Source organism: Microtus ochrogaster, unplaced genomic scaffold (assembly GCF_000317375.1).
Source record: "Microtus ochrogaster isolate Prairie Vole_2 unplaced genomic scaffold, MicOch1.0 UNK3, whole genome shotgun sequence".
NCBI lineage: Eukaryota > Metazoa > Chordata > Mammalia > Rodentia > Cricetidae > Microtus > Microtus ochrogaster.
The window spans coordinates 2,277,101-2,293,842 of NW_004949101.1; the positions used below are offsets into that span (position 1 = coordinate 2,277,101).

Here is a 16,742-nt window from a genome sequence, read left to right on the forward strand (position 1 = left end):
CAAAGTCATTTACTTTAGTATGAAATTAGAGCTCTGATTTTGGTTCGGCCGCAAGGACTTTGTCTCCCTCCTTACTGTGAATCCAGAAATCAAGAAATAGTTCAAAATTTAAAAGTCTTACAACTTTTCTTATTGTTTTTGTTGTTGTTTGGGGAGGGGGGAAGGCGGGAAAGGGTAGGGGAGTAGGGGGTAAAGTGGGTGCGCTCAGGCGACACAGTAGAGAGAAGGGAGGCTTTCAAGGACAGAGTCTAGCACCTTTAAGACTCTGGAAAGGCGGGCTCACCGCCTGGTCTACTGGGGACTACATTTCCCGGGAGCACTTGCGGTCCACAGAGGGGCGGGACCACACGCTCGTAGCCGTGGGGAAGACGCAGCAATCTGATTGGAGGTCACAGCGCAGACTCGGAGCCGGGCGCGCGTCCCCGCGAGGTCCCTGCGAGGCCTGGCGCGTGTGTTGAGAGACTGTCCGGCTTGCGAGCGTGCGCCGTGCCGGAGGGGCGGGCCGGAGGCTCCTGTGGGGCGGGGCCGAGGGCTTCGCGTCGACACCGCCTTCCTGCCCCGCCCCTGGCCGTTCGTCCCGCCCCTCCTTCCTGGAGCCTCTGCTGAGGCTGAGGCGGCGCGGCGGCCGGGAGGGGGGCGGCTAGTGGCCCGAGCGACACGCGCCCGCCGCGACCCTATGCAGTGACTCGTGCGGCGCAGGCGCCTCCTGCCCCGCCGGCGGGGCCCGGGCTTCCCGCGGCGGGATGTTCTCCCGAAGGAGCCACGGGGATGTGAAAAAGTCCACGCAGAAGGTGCTGGACCCCAAGAAGGACGTGCTGACCCGCCTGAAGCACCTGCGGGCGCTACTGGGTGAGGCGCGGGGCGTGGGCTGTGTGACCAGGGGCACCTGCCGGAGGATCGGGTGCCACCCGTTGCGTGGGCCTGGCGGGCTCTCAGGTCCGAGTGATGCAGGGGGCGGGGGATGGTTTGCACAGGACCCCTGCTAGCCCAGATCGGGGACACTTGAGGCATTGTTCCTGAAGGCGGTAGGCTAGCCCTGGGCGCTGCGCTGTTGCCCCAAGTGTAAACTTAGTCAAGATTCTCTTTTGGGCGCCTAGCCGCTGGTAACCTCGAGGCCAGGCACAGAGGTGACTATACCCTGTCCTCTCCAGGAAATAAAACCCGGCACAAGTGGAGCGGACGAGAACACACACCTCTGCCATCTCCCTCTCTCATTTTAAAAATTTAAATTCTTGACAACTTGGATTAGACCAAGACCTCAAGCCGTCCCATCACCAACTTAGTTGAACTGCCACCAGTCTCCTTTTAAAATGTTATTATATTTGAGTGTGAGCCTTGGCTGTCCTGGAACTCACTCTGTAGACCAGACTGGAACTCACAGAGATCCACCTGCCTCTTCTTCCCGAGTGCTAGGATTAAAGGCATGCACCACTACCGCCCTGCCTCCTCCCTTTTAATGTAATCATTTTGGGGTGAGGAGAGCCAGGCTCATAGAGTTCTTGGTGTGAAGGGGGCTCTGCTCAGAGGAACCCAGACTTTCTTGGGTTCGGGGAGGCTGCGTCTCCCTTATAACCAGAATGACAGCCATTTCTCCCTGCCAGCCTTCTCTTTTTATGCCCTGCAGGGTGGAGGTTCTGCAGAGCCCAAGTGGGCCTGGAATTGACCTGTAAAGATGTGAATGTTCGCCCCTGTGGGTGTGATGTGTCCACAAGGTCTCCCGGTGCTGGGGATGCGTCTCTTGGCTAGACTATGTATTACATGGATCTAGTTCTGTCTGTCTTAACTTTTGTTCAAAATAGAAACATCTTTGCCTGTCTATGGACAGTTTTGTCTGTATTTGGGGGCCAAGGAAAAGACATGTTTCTTCCACGTGTATTTACTGTTGAAACAATAATATTAATAGAAATTTAAGGCCGGGTGGTGGTGGTACACTCAAGAGGCAGAGGCAGGCAGGTGTTTGAGTTCGAGGCCAGCTACAGAACAAGTTCAGGACAGGTATCAAAGCTACACCAAGCAACCCTGTCTTGAAAAACCAAAAAAAAAAAAAAAAAAAAAAAAAATTAAAACCAAGTTGTAGAGTGACTGTCACTTGAGAAAATAGGGCTTAAAGAATTCATTTTGTAGGTGAGAATATTAAGCATTTTGTTAATGAGATTAAGAGATGCTGATTATTTCTGTTTAGAGTATGTAAACTATCTCTGGGTGGGAGACAGGCCAGTAAACTAGCCAACCAACACCCCACGGAAAGTAAAACTCAAAACCATGACCACCACCACCACAAAAAATATCCCTCCTCCTCAAAAGAAAGCCACCAGATTTTGCCAAATGAAGTTGCTTGTTATGTCATCTTCCTGGAGATCCCACTTCATGTGTTTGGTTTATGATGAATGTAAAACAGTTATTGTTAGGGGGATTAGTTTCTGGACTCTTGAAAGCAAAATGTGGTGTTCTTGGTAAGTTGAACTTTCTCCTTCCTGTAGTGAAATGCCCAGGCACACAAGTGCTTTGTGTTGGGTCCTTAGTATCTGATTATGCTGCAGGGGCGTTTTTTGATAAAGTGGATTGAACAGTATTTTAAGGCATTTGATATGTTGGAACCTTTTCTGTGCTAGAGAATTTAAGCCTTTGTTCTGACTTAGAAGCCCAAGATTAAGTTGGATACATTTTATAAAGTCAGAAACCTAGATCAGATGAGTTTCTTAGAGATAAGCAGTCCTTTTTAGGATTCTGAGAAAGTGGATACTTTTCGGGTCTGAGTGTCCCTGATTTTTCCTCTAAGGCTTGTGTCTCATTTCAGTTGTAAGTGACAGGGATAGCCTGGGAACCAGGTCAGTGGGCATCTCTTTATGATACATTTTAAATAGTGTGTGTGTGTGTGTGGTGGGCTTGTGCTAGTGAGTCCAGTAACCTTGGAGGCCAATAGAGGGATCACCTGGGGTGATTGCGAATCTCCCCAGATGCATACTGGGAACTAAACTCTGTACAAGAACAGCAGGTGCTCTTAGCCTCTGTCTGCAGCCTGAATCATCTTTATATGTGAAAAAATAACAGCTGTATTATCACTCAAAGATAAAAATCTGTGTTTAAAATATTGCTTGTAACATAGAGTTCTTCTTTGATATTGCATTAGGAATACTTTTGTTGCTGATGACGGCCGAATTTCCTTTATGTATTAGTGATCTTTAACTATAGGGGCTCTATTTACAAAAAAAAAATAAAATTTGAGGAATTCTAGCCATAATATTTAGTGTAAACTTTTGCTTTCCAGCTGTGATTAGAAGACTTTAAAGGAAACTAGTGCATTAAAGTGTTGGTTCCCACAGCATCAAATATCTTATTTAGTTATTACCGTTAGAAAAGACAGTGGTCTTGAGAGGAATTAAGTCAGTATGAAGGCAACTGAAGGGAATGGGTTTAATTAGTATTGTGTATTACATATGCACTTATAACCTTGCTTTTCATGTCTGTGTCTTCAAGTGAAATAGGACTGGCATTTTTTTATGTAAGGATGATGCTACTGACCTGGGTTTGCAGCCTGTCCCTGCCACTTGTAGCTGCACAGCATGGACTAGTACTTAGCCTGCCCTTGAACCTCAGCTTTGTTACTCTGTTAAATGGGTATGATAGGGTGTGAGTGCATATGTAATGGCTTCGGCTTGGGGCACTTACCAGATTCTTCTTCGTTACTTTCCTCCTTCCATTAATAGGACACATATTTTAAGAGGTATTTTATCCACCCTTCGTTTTTTATTAGATAATGGTAATGGCCTTACTCTCTTGTCATAAAAAGTAGTCAGTTTGCTGAGTCCTGACAATGTGTTTTAAATCAGCCCTTGTAGGACTCTGTTTTAATGGTTTTCATGTATCATTGGGATGAACGAGGAGCTGACTTCAGTTCTTCTTATGCTGTTTAAATCATCTTTAGGAGAGTAACTGAGTAAGCCAAACAAATCACCCCCTCCTCACAACCCCTGTGTATTAATTACTGTATTGCTCCAGCGAGCAAGTAATCCCAGACTTTGGGAGGTTAAGGCAGGAACATTATTGTTAATTTGAGATTAGTCTGGGTTACATAGAAAGTTCTCTGTCAGTCAGGTCCACATAGTAAGATCCTGTTTCAAAAATAAAAAAAAAAAAGTAAGGCATATATATAATTTAAAATTTTCTTGTAACAGCATTTATGATACAGAAGCATATGAAATTAATTTTAATGTATTATATTTAACCTAATGTATCAGCAGGTAGTAGTAAAGATTAACAAAGAGTTTTACAGTACTATATGAATTAGTTAATTAATTCTATGTGAATTATATAAAATTCATTATATATTATACGGTCAGAACACTTGACTTGTCCTTACTAGCCACATTTTCACATGTACAGTAGCAAGATATGGCTAGTCGCTACAGGTTGGAGAGGGTAGGATTTGACTTTGGGAAAGCAGTGTGGTAGGGCCGGGCAGTTCCAGCCAGGAGAAGGTAGAAGACTTGATAGTAGAAATCCATGTGGCAGGTGACTCTTGTTGCATCCCCTGGGAGTGGGGAGTTGGATCACTGGGCACTCAGGACCCTTATGTAGAGCCCAGTGGAGATCAGGTTAGAGTCAAATATCCTAAGAAACAGGCTTACGCAGACTTGGTGGCCCAGATTGGAGAGGGTTTGGTTTGTTGAGTTGGAGCTAACACTTGTCCTTCCTTAGGGTGGGAGCTTCTGTGGAGACTTTTTAGAAGGCCAGTAGGTAAGACTTGAGAACTGTCCATCTACCAGAGACACCAGAAGAGTGTATCAGGAGGGGAGAGACTGGAGGCAGGGGTTTCCAGAAAGGGCTGTGGCAAGGGGAACAGGCAGATGATGGATTGTTGGAAGAGGAAGGCCAGGATGACAGGACAGAGCAGCAAGAGCTTCAGGTGCAGTGCGGGCTGCTTAAGGAGTGACTAATAGGAAATAATTTGGGATAGGAGGCTGTGGCACTCAGGTCAAATCAGAACTAGCACTTGGACCTCAGAGTTGCCCCAGAGAAAAGTTTCTTACAAATGTTCTGTACATTGACAGAGCAAAGTATAGCGTTTTATTTCTTACTGCTTTAAATAGGGGCAGATTCACTTGCAATTTTAGATGTTGCCATTTACTGTTTTATTGTGTGTGTTTATGTGTTACATGTGTGTAGCATATGCATACTTTTGTGTCTGTGCATGCACGTGGAGATCAGAAGAGGACATCAGGTGTCCTGCTCTGTCCCATTCATTTCCCCATTGAGTTTAAGATAGGGTCTCAGTGAGCCCAGAGCTAGTCTGGTAGCCAGAAAGTCCCAGAAGCCCCAGGGAGCCTGTCTCTAAATCTCCACAGCCACCAGCATAGTTTGCAGGTGTGTGTGCAACCATGGGTGCTGGGGATTTGAACTGGAGTCCTGCATATTAGACTATGCAGTAAGTGCTCTTGCCCACCAAGCCATCTCCCCGACTCCCTACATATATTTAGTTACTAGTATTCTTCATGTTTTGTCCCTCTCGGTTTTAGTTCCAAACATTTGTGAGCACAGTAGCCTAGGCTGGACTCAAACTCTCCATCTTCCTTTCTTCCCCTGCTGAGTTCTGAGATTACAGGTGTGTATGCCACCATGCTCAGCGCTCCTCCCCTCTGCCACCTCCTTTCCTCCTCCTCCTTATTGTCCTTTACTTCTCTGATAGCAGGAATGCCTCTCAAACCATCTGGTGTTTTTCTCCTTAGAACAGAGTTCCCCTTTTCACTTTAGTCTGACCAGCAACACACCCATTTTTATAGTTTGATAATTGGTAATGGGCAGACGGAATCATGGGAGTATTCTGGATAGAGCTGGGGGGAGGGGTTGTAGCTAATGACGGGGCATGGCAAGTTTGGTGTAGTGCAAGTTGAATGTGAGAAAAGGAAGGTCCAAGTGGAATGTCTGGGATGAAATTGTGGTATGTGGGGTCAGGAACTTAATGAGAGGATAGCAAGCAACGATGTGATTCTTTAGTATGATGAACTCATCACTCTCCCCACACACCCTGTAGCAGAGAAACTGAGGCACAGTAGTTAACTGTTTGTCTACCAACCTCAGCTGACTAGCTGATATCCATACTCATAAAACCGGACAGCCTGGTGATAGAAGCCTTTAATTCAAGTTACTTACTCTGGAGACTGAGACAGGAAGACTGGAAGTTCAAGGCTGTTTGGGCCACAAGGTGAGTTCAAGGCCAGCCTGAGAAATTTAGTGAGCTGTACTCAAAATGAAGAGTAGGAAAAAAAGAAGCTAATGTTGTGCTTCTGCTAGTTGTCTGATTCAAAAGGATATTTATGCATCAGAGAAAGTATTTACCCATCAGAGTGAATGTTAATACATAAACAAAGCCCGGAAGTTTTTGCCTGTCTTGCAAAATTGTGGGACGTTTGTAACTCTCTTCTGGTCTGTTCCAGAGAGATCTGGAAGATCCTATTTGACTTAAGCATGACAGATTTTTTTTTTTTTTTTAAAAAGGCTCCTTCTGTGCGTTATCATTCAGTTCACTGGGTTCTGTGTCCAGGCTTGGCAGGCAGTGAGATTTTTACACAGGCAGCAATTCTGTAACTAGAGAAGACTGGGAGCTGTAGTTTCAGGTCATAGCAGCCCTGTTTTGATCTCCTTTAGTTGGCCAGGTTAATGCAAAATGACTTTGCCATAATATTCCCATTGCTTGTTTTTCATCAATCACTGTTCCATTGTATCTGCAACCTCTAGAATGTAAAATGAACGTTGTATACTTGTATTATTCCTGCCCCTAGGATTGAGGTTGTCTAGACTTGAGAAAGATGAGCCCAGGGCAGCCGTCTGAACTGAGATGCTCTGTGTGTGATAACTGAGAAGGATTGCTTTCCAACACCTGTTCTGAGAAAGGAGAGTATTGGTAGGCCTGGGATACTTTCCTATAAATATTTATAATTTAGAGTTTTATTTTGTTGATAGCACTTTACTCCTGAGCAAGCATAAGAACTTCTTCAAGTTGTTTACAATATTGGTCTTTGGTCTACAAACTGAGTACAATAGGTACAACTGTTGCTAACTGTAGGTTTTTTTCTTTCAAAGTTGGGTTTTCAAAATACCAATTGATTACATTTAAACCTTAAATCAGTCTTTTCCCTCCCTTCCTTCCTTCCTTCCTTCCTTCCTTCCTTCCTTCCTTCCTTCCTTCCTTTTTTTTTGGAGACAGGGTTTTTTTCTGTATAATTGCTCTGACTGTCCTGAAACTCATTCTATAGACCAAGCTGGCCTCAAATTCACAGAGATCCTTCTGCTCTGCCTCCAAAGTACTGGGATTAAAGTCCTGTGCCACCACTCTCAGCCTTAAATTTTTTCTAAAAGAACAGAATCACTTTACTGCTAAATTAAGAACAATTAATGTGTAAATGTAGTAAACAGTTACTTATCTAGCCACCTTATGCTTGAGATTGTAAGGGAAATGGTGTTGCACACACACCTTTAATTCCATCACTTTAGAGGCAAAGTCAGGCAGATCTTTATGAGTTTGAGGCCAGCCTGGTCTATAGAGAACTAGTTCCAGGGCAGCTAGAGTTACACAAAGAAACCTTGTCTCCAAAAAGAAAAAAATTCAATTGGGAACTTCGTTTTGTTTAGTGTGTGAAGATATGTGTGCTGTATTCAGATAGTATGGTGTAAGGTCAAGGTTTAGGGTCAGGTAGAAGAAACAGATGCTTAAATGATGAAATGTATGTCCACACAGGACTTTGAGTCCTACAGTGGAGTGGGAAGAAGGGGAGGGGCTATGGAGGTGGTCACAGCTGAGCGATAGTCACAGCAAGCCTCCTGGAAGTGTCTGGAGTGCTTACAGAGGAAGGTCAGGACTGAGTTGCGGTATGAATAATAGATAAAGGACTTTGCCTGGTGGACAGGGAGTAGATAGGACATTGGCAGAGAACACAGCTTTACAGAGACAATTCTGCAAAGCACCAAGGAATTAAGCAAACAATGGCTTTTGCACTGGGTATAGGTAGACGGTGGGAACCCAGTGATTTGTTTGAAGCAGAAAAGGAGGATGTCTTTTCTTAAGGAAGGGTCGGGGAGTCCTAGCCTCTTTTTGAAGCTTATATGTGAGGAGAAAAGCAATCCCCGTTCATTTTCAGTGTAAGCGCCGAGGAGGTACCTGGTCTTTCCACTGTATGGAAAGCACAGTCCTTAAATTGGACCCAGGACTCAGAGGGGAAGCCCGCAGAGATGGGTCCTACGGGAGTGCTATAGAACCTGCTTGAGCTAATGGGTCTGGTATGTCTCTGCCAGCTCCCCCCTTCAGCTGCTCAGAATTGATTGGTCTCATCCTACTTCTGCTTTAGTTAGCTAAAAGCATGTCTGGGCCTTATACCCAAGAGTGCCCGGTAATGTCCTAGTAAGAGGTATTCCAGATTGAGAGCAGTTATAAGGGGGGAGACATGAACTTTTAGTACTTTTTAAGAACCAGGGTAATTTGAGTTGGTAATAAGAGGACTTAATAGGAAGGCTGTGATCTGCCGTGGGATGGGCAGAGGAGGGCTGGAGAGATGGCTCAGCCTATAAGAACACTGGCTGTTCAAGCATAAGGACCTGACTTTAAATTCTTAGCATCCATGTAAGAGGCCCCTAGCTCTGGGTGGAATGGAAACAGGAGAATGAGTGGGATTGCTGGCTACCAGCATAGCTCCATATTCAGTGAGAGACCCTCTCTCAAAGGAATAAGCAGAGTGTTAGAGCGATAAGTCACCCAGCATTTTCCTCTGACTGCCAAGCAGTGCACAGGCACGCCTGCACACACATGCATGCATACACACGCACACACACACACTATACATAACACACACACACACACACACACACACACACACACACACACACCCCCCAGAGTGGGGGTAGGTAGGAAAAGGGCTTGTTAGGAGGGTGTCTCTTCACTGGTGGCCTAGTAAAGAAGGCAGGAGTGGAGTGCTGGATGGCAGAGATGTGGAGGGAGCTCTCATGCCATACTCTCTTCTCTGGAGGTCAGTGGTGACCTCTGCCTGAGCCAGCTTTCTTGCTGGTATGGTGATAGGAACTTGGAATGTCATACTCCCTCTTTGGGGCCACGTATCCTTTTAAAATAAGGAAATTCGGCAACATGTAAGGCTTGCTTCTGTTCTTTTTCCGGAGTGAAAAGGCATTTAGCCAGAAGGAAGAAGAGCTGTGTAATATGAGCCTAGTTTAGTAGAGCAGATGTCACGTTGCCAGCTCTGCCACTCTGTGCCCACGTGCTCTGGGGTTGGTATGAGGTGGGACTACACTGTGGGAGGTGATCTCTGCAGGCTGTGACTGCGGTATGTAAGGGTCACCATGCTTCTCTTCACTGTGCTTTCTGTGTGACTTAACCTCAAGTAAGCTGTAACTCCCCAGCATTGACAGGTCTGTTCAGTAGTACTTTATCCTTATCCGGAGCTTTTTCTCATGTTCTCGAGCCAATCAGAGGGCCACTTCAAGTCAGTGGCTATTAATCACGAAAGCTTAGTGGGTGTCAGATTGTGGCTGTATTGTAGGTATTCTGCAGGGCAAGCTGTCTACCTCATGTCAGCCTCCCAGATCTGTCAGTTCAAACAGCTTTTCAGGTGAGGGATCCATTATCAGAGCCTGGTGATTGAGAATTAGACGAAATTCAGAAATTGTATCTTAAAGTATTTGCCTTACAGAGATACTGCGATCCTTTGTATCCTTGCTACTGTTTGCATCTGGAAAACATTGAAGACTGCTGCAACAGTAAACATATACTTTGATTTTGCTATTAGAGACTGTTCAGTGCATATCAATGCATATGTAGAGACTGCTCTGCCAAGGACACACAAAGTGACATCACTTGTGGCCCACTGTATGAGTCCTGAGAATGTAGGGTTCTTGTTCCTGCTGCATACGGTGTGACTGACTGGCATCCACCTGGATCCACCAGTTTCTTCCAAAGCTGAGCTTCCCTCAGGCAGCTTCTAGCTGAGTAACAAACCAAGCTTCCTTGCAGAGACCCAGGTGCAGCTAGAAGAGAGCCTTGAGGTCCCCTTACTCAGGCCAAGACCTTTTGGAACTTCGTGGCAGACCACTATGCTCAGCCCTGTCCTTTCCTTTTCTCTTTCCCAGGGCTCTTTCTCAGACCTGTATGTAGTCTGAAATCTCTACATGCCTTCCCTAGGTCTCCTTTGTCCCCCGGGGAGTTCCTCCACTCAGTCTCACATGTGGTTAACTCTGTCCCTTCTCTTAGAACTCAAACCAAGCACCTTCTCTGACCCTGTCAACTGGTTTCCATCCTGCTGTCTACAGTGCTTCTGGGACAGGACGCACACACACGCACACTCACACTGCAGTTCCACATAAACTGTCTTTTCCTCTGTCCTGAAATTAGCTTTCTGCAGAATTCCTACAGCGTGTTTTACCTCTCATTAGACATTTATGCATTTTCTTTTGTATCATGCATGATTCTTGTGTTCTGCCTTGTCTTCCGATTGACAGCTTATAGCAAACAGTTTCTTGCTCCTCTTGATGCCTCTTGGTAACATAGTTCTCTATGCGGAAATAATAATACCTGGGTGGGGAGATGGTTCAGCAGTTGGAGTGTGTACTACTTTTGTAGAGGACCAAAGTTCAGTTCCCAGACCATATGACAGATAGTTCCCAACCTCGTGTAACTCCAGATTCAGGCAGATCTCATGCCTCTGGCTTCCATAGGTTCCTAAAGTCATGTGTGTACACCATTCAATAATTAAACATAATAAAAGTAAATTTAAAATATTAAACATTAAAAAGAATAATATTAATTTGGCACTCTCTATGTTCCCAAGTACTGCCATGGTTTCTTGCATGTCAACTCATTTAATGCTTCCAAATGAAACTGAGACATGTTGTAGATGAGATATAGAGAGATTAAGAACCCTCTCTAAAGCTATGTAACCAGAAGTGTCTGAACTCTAAAGTCCCCTGTTCATTTAGCAGCTGTATGTCTGTCATAGTTCTGTTTCAAGCAATGTGTGCAGCATTAGGTAAGCCAGGGTTTGCAGTGGAATTCTGAATGAGTTTAAACAAATAAACAATAGTTTCAGAACATATAGTTTGAGTTGGGAAGTATCTAGCCACCCATGTGGATATTTTAAGGAATTTGAGAGCCTCCCTGTCCTAAAGGTCATTTTATTTGTGAGAAGATGTCAGCATGTATTAAGACTGTGAGTTAAGGATGATGGTCCTTCCAGAACAGTGCTTTAGCTTCCCCTTGCATTGTGTCATCATCATCATCATACCAGGTCCTTGGTGCCCAAGGAGAGGAGATATAAGAAAGGAGTGTTTCTGTGGACAAAGGGGACAAACAATCCTGTGGGCAAACCATGATGAGGGTAGTGAGGAATGTCTTGGGTGATGCTCATGAAACAAAATTGGAAGTATTAGTGTCAGATTTTAAATTTGCAAAACTCAAAACTGACTTTCGCTTTGTCGCCAAGGACCTTTTCCAGTTAAAGAGAAAGAAATTTTTTACAGAGAAATAATTGAATAATTGATAGTATTATCTCTTCTGTAAAGAAGAGAGAAGAACTTAAGAAAATGCTTTTAGGAATTAAATTAGTTTTTTTTTTTCTGTCTGCTTGTATTTGCGACATAAACCTTTGTCTTCTATGGACTGTATCTGATAAGATGAGGGTGTGTGTGGACCAGTTAGGCCTGATGTTCTAGCATTTACAAGGAACTCTGAAGCAGAGGCAGAATGTCTGCATATCTTCCTCAGCATGTGTCTTTATGTATCATATTGCAAATATTTATTTTGGCAAGAATATTCCCATCTCTTTCTTGCTCTTAAAATAAACACATACACAAATAGATCACCTTCAACTGAAATCAAAAGTAAATAGCAAAGTGGAAAAATATGTCAAATTTGTAAGAGGGGAGTTAGTTATATCTTTAGTACATAATAACTTCTACACATTAACAAGAAAAATTATAATATACTGTTACAACCAGAGAAATGAGCTGTAGCCATATTTGAAATGTCATATTTTACTAATAATCTAAGATATATAAACTTAAATATATTATCACTTACCTATCAATTATCAAAATTTGTTGCAAGAAGAGGCTGGTTGTCCTTCCTGGCCACCCGGCTAGCTTAACCCTCAAATAACTACACAGAAACTGTATTCATTAAAACACTGCTTGGCCCATTAGCTCTAGTTTCTTATTGGCTAATTCTTACATCTTAATTTAACCTATTTCTATTAATCTATGTCTCGCGACGTGACTGTGGTTTACCAGCAAGATTCTAACTGGCGTCCGTCTCAGGCAGAAGATCCATGACGTCTTTCACTCTGCCCTTCTTCCCAGCATTCAGTTCTGTCTTCTCCGCCTACCTAAGTTCTGCCCTATCAGGCCCAAAGCGGTTTCTTTATTCATTAACCAATGAAAGCAACACATGAACAGAAGAACCTCCTATATCAAAAATGGTCTCTCACCCCAATAACATACATGTGAGGTTGCTAATACACATTTGATAAGACTATAATTTGGTTTTGTCTTTCTGGAAAACAGTTTAATATGATCTTCAAAATGTATGTATCATTTGGCTCAGTTCCCTCCTCCAGGGAATAAATGCTATATTTAAAGTTTATTCTATTAAGTAATGTGTCGCCACATTGTTTGCCTGTTTATTTTGTTTATTGAAGTGAAATTCACATCACATAAAACCGACTCTTTTAAAGTGAACAGTTCAGTGGCATTAAATACTCTTGCAATGCTGTAAACCATGGCCTCTAGCTTCAGAATTTTTGTTTTTTGAGACCGGGTCACTCTACATAGTCCTGGCTGTCCTGGAACTCACTATCTAAAGCAGCCTGGCCCCCATCTCATAGAGATCCTCCTGCCTCCGCCTGTCCAGTGCTGGGATTAAAGGCGACATATCTGACCTGGCATATTAAAGACTGCCATATCTGACCTTCCAAAGTTTGTACTGGGGGCAAAGGAGCCCTGTAGTCATTAAGCAGTCACCCGACTGCTACTCGTGTGCATCTGTTTAGTCTGACAGGGTTTTTACATTTTCCTTTATTCTCATCCAAAAGATGTGCTCTGTATTTGTACTAGCCAACACCTTTGTGCTCAAGACGCACACAGCAGCACCAGCTGAAAGAAGGGACGGAACAGGCATGGGGCAAGGGCACCTTCGACTGGAGTGTCATCAGTGTCCGTGGCGTTCCCCGCTCATACCCACTCTTTCTTTTCTCTTCTCTCCTTTGGTGGAATAGTTCTCCTCACTCACAGGTCTGGGTCTGTTTTTAGTTTCTGTGCTTTTGTTTTGTTCTCAGACCAGCTCTCCAGGCACAGGAGAGATGATCTCTGGTTTCCTCAGCCTGACACAGCTCTAGAGCTAGTGAGTCAGGAGAAGAATCCAGCCCCTCCTCGGGGATCCACCCAGTTCCCAAGAACCTCTCTGATTGGCCTTACTTGGCTCACTTCCTATTTCTGGGCCAGTCACTGGGTGAGGGAACTGGGGTGTTCTGTTCCTGGAGATGGAACCTCAGCTCTAGCCCCTTTATACGCTCATGTGCAAGACGGCGCTGGCAGTGCCCCTGTTTGATGCCTGTTTCACTATAAAGTTCACTAACTTTTGTCCCAAATTACTGATGAGAAATCCTTCGTTGATATCCTGTAAATTCTACTTAAGACTGTAGAAGTTATATTTAAGGAGTAATTTGAGGGAAGTAAGACACTGCCTTTTGAAGAAATAGATTTGAGCACTCCAAGTCTGTCTAGAATAGAGAGTCTCCATTGGTTTTTAAGTTATTCCGTAGAGGAGTGACTGATATTCACAAACCAAGGCCCAGCTCTCATAGGATTCTTGTTCTACTGAGACAGACTGTATGCGAGTAACATACACCTTTGTGTGGCCAGGCTGCTTTAGATAGTGAGTTCCAGTAACATTATAATGTAATTTCAAGTATTGCTAATAGGAAAATGGATCTTGGTAAGGGTAGTGTGCATACCTGTCTAGATATTGGGGTCAGAAGAGACTTACTAGAGTGTTTGACGAAGGCCTGAGTTGAGAAGGTCTCACTTATCATTATTTTAGGGAGCAGTATTCCAAGCAGAGGAAACAGTAAGGGCAAAGGGTTTGAATTGTAACTGTCTTGGAACTGCACCGCAGTCCCTAGAGTTAAAGTAGAAAAAAAAAATGGAGAGAAGAGCAGGGGTAAGGCCAGGTGGGGGAAGATAGATAGGAACCCAAGGGGCAAAGGACAGGTCAGGAATTGCTGTGGTTCCTGTTTGGGAAGTAGACCTGCTGGATTAACCTACCAGACTTCAGCTGTCTGACCAGAAGCTTTCTTCGGCTTATCTATTAGTTACTTTTCTGTTGCTGTGATGAAACACCATGGCCATGGGAACTTAGAGAAGGAAGAAGGGTTTATTTCCAGAGGGATGAGAGTCCGTGACCATCATGGCAAGGAAGTGTAGCAGCGGGCGGCCATGACAACTGGAGCTGGGAGGTGAGAGCTGAAGGTTCATATCTTGAACCACAAACAGAAAGCAGGGGCTGAACTGGGAATGGCTTCGCACCCCCGGTGATGAACTTTTTCCGGGACAAAAAGGACAAACTTCCTAAGCTTCCCCAAACAGGGGTTAGCAACTGGGGGACCAAATATTCAAATGCCTGAGAATATGAGTTGGGGGGATCTCATTTAAACCACCACTGTTTACTTCATGAACAGTCAAATGCTTTGTCCTGAGCTAGGCAGTGGCTAGAGACAAAAGAGAAGAGAGAAAGAAATGGTGTTAGACAAGTGAGTGGTGTAAAGCTGTAGCATACATACTTGCGGAGGAGGTTTGTGTCCTTCCTTACTCTTCAGTGACCAATGATGAGGTTGCAGGCCAGGAAACCAGGAACACTGTGGCCCATGGCACAGGAAAGCTAGAAATAAGTGGGCTGAACTGGTAATCCAGCAATAGACAAAGGAGAGGCATACTAGTAAGACTGTAGTCGGGGATGAAAAGGGGGCAGGCTAGTAGCTGTCCCAGGAAGACCGAGCCCAGGAAAACGTGTATGGGTCAGGACAGTAATGACACAGCTATATCAATGATGACAAAGGCATCAGACACTGCAGGGAGGCTCATTACAGGTGTCCAGCCAATTTTGAACTCATGTTTTCTGTATTTTGAGTGTTTCTTAATAAAGTGACCTGAGAGAACTTGGATCTCTGGCTTATTATTAATTGTATTATAACCCAGTGTCACCGAGCCTTGCGTTTTTCTCAGATGTGTGACTGTGGTTAAGACAGAGCTTAAAGGAGACAGGCACACAAGTTCCTGCATCCTAAGCTTGCTGACCACTGAAACCATGATGTGTGTTTTCTTCTGTCCACTTTTGTATGTGTTGTAGTTACTGTTTTATTGCTGTGAAGAGACAACATGACTCAAGCAACTTATAAAAGCATTTAATTGGGGACTTGCTTACAGTTTCAGAGGGTAAGTCCATGACCATCCTGGCAGGGGCATGGCCGAAGACAGGCAGGCATGGCACAGGAGGAGAAGCTAAGAACTTACTTCTTGTCTGCAAGTTGGAGGCAGACAGACTGGGCCTGTTGTAGACTTTTGAAACCTCAGAACCCATCTCCAGTGACATACATACCTCCTTCAACAAGGCTACACTTACTCCTTCCCTAAATAATTCCACCAGCTAGGGACCAGGCATTCAAGTGAAGGAGTCTGTGGAGGTCATTCCCATTCAAACCACCACAAGTATACTTTCCACAGCTGCAGTTGCTTAAGCTCCTGTGATCCTCCAGAGAAAATGTTAGTCCACCCCAGCAAATCCATAAATGCTTGCCTCCCTCTACAGAGAGCAGCTTAGCGGTCAGTGCTTACTCCTCTGCTTGAGGTCTGAAGTCCTGAAGCATGCCTCTGTCCCGCATGCTTGCCCAAGTCTACTGTTGTCTCCAGGTCAGAGATCCCACCCACCACCTGTAGCATGGTGATTCAAAATCAGATGGCAGGAGGATGTTAGTAGCTGGAAGAGGATCTTGTGGTGGATTTACAGAGCTGTCATTTCTGAGTATGGACCATCTCATTAGCACTTTATAGTCAGTGTTCTGGCAGAATAAGAGGTTGACTCATACAGTCTAAGGCTACCAGGTCTTGAAAATGAAGAGTGCTGTGATTGGAAATTTCATCACCTTATTTTGCATCCTAAGGTGTTCTGTGTTTGCTTATTTCCACTTGGTGCAAACTTGAGAATGACATAAGCAGTCTCTTGCTGCCCAGTTCTGTTTTCTATTCTTTCCACTGAATTACAGACACACAATCCTTACTAAACAATGAATCTCCTTTTAGCAATTAGGTCATTACCAAGCGTTCAGTGCAAGGTGTGTGCTGTTCCAAAAGTGTACTGCATATGATGAACGGGGAATTTATATAATTTGCTGCTTTTAGAATTGGCAAAGATATTATTTTATGTATTATTTTGTTAAATTTCCTTTGAAGTTGAAAAGTTGTGTTTTTCAAGTTTGGAGAATAATGTGGACATTGTCTTGACTGCATAGTTGCTAATTTCTTTTATAGTATTCCAGCTTTGAAAAAATTTCTTTACTAAAGATTGGGAAGCACTTTTTCTTTTATTGGGGGGTGCTTACATATTTTATATGCCTATTATGAAAATTTAAATATGAGGGCTGGAGAGATGGCTCAGTGGTTAAGAGCATTGCCTGCTCTTCCAAAGGTCCTGAGTT

At 44.2% G+C, this 16,742-nt stretch overlaps 1 protein-coding gene across 1 annotated transcript in view; it reads left to right on the forward strand.

The window, feature by feature from the left end:
- Positions 1-600: 600 nt before the first annotated feature.
- Ralgapa2 (Ral GTPase activating protein catalytic alpha subunit 2) overlaps positions 601-16,742 on the forward strand; it is a 265,575-nt gene continuing 249,433 nt past the window's right edge. The window contains exon 1 of the mRNA XM_013353198.2: positions 601-849. Within this exon, the coding sequence (XP_013208652.1) occupies positions 744-849 (106 nt within the window). The 5' untranslated portion in view covers positions 601-743. The remainder of the gene's footprint in view (positions 850-16,742) is intronic.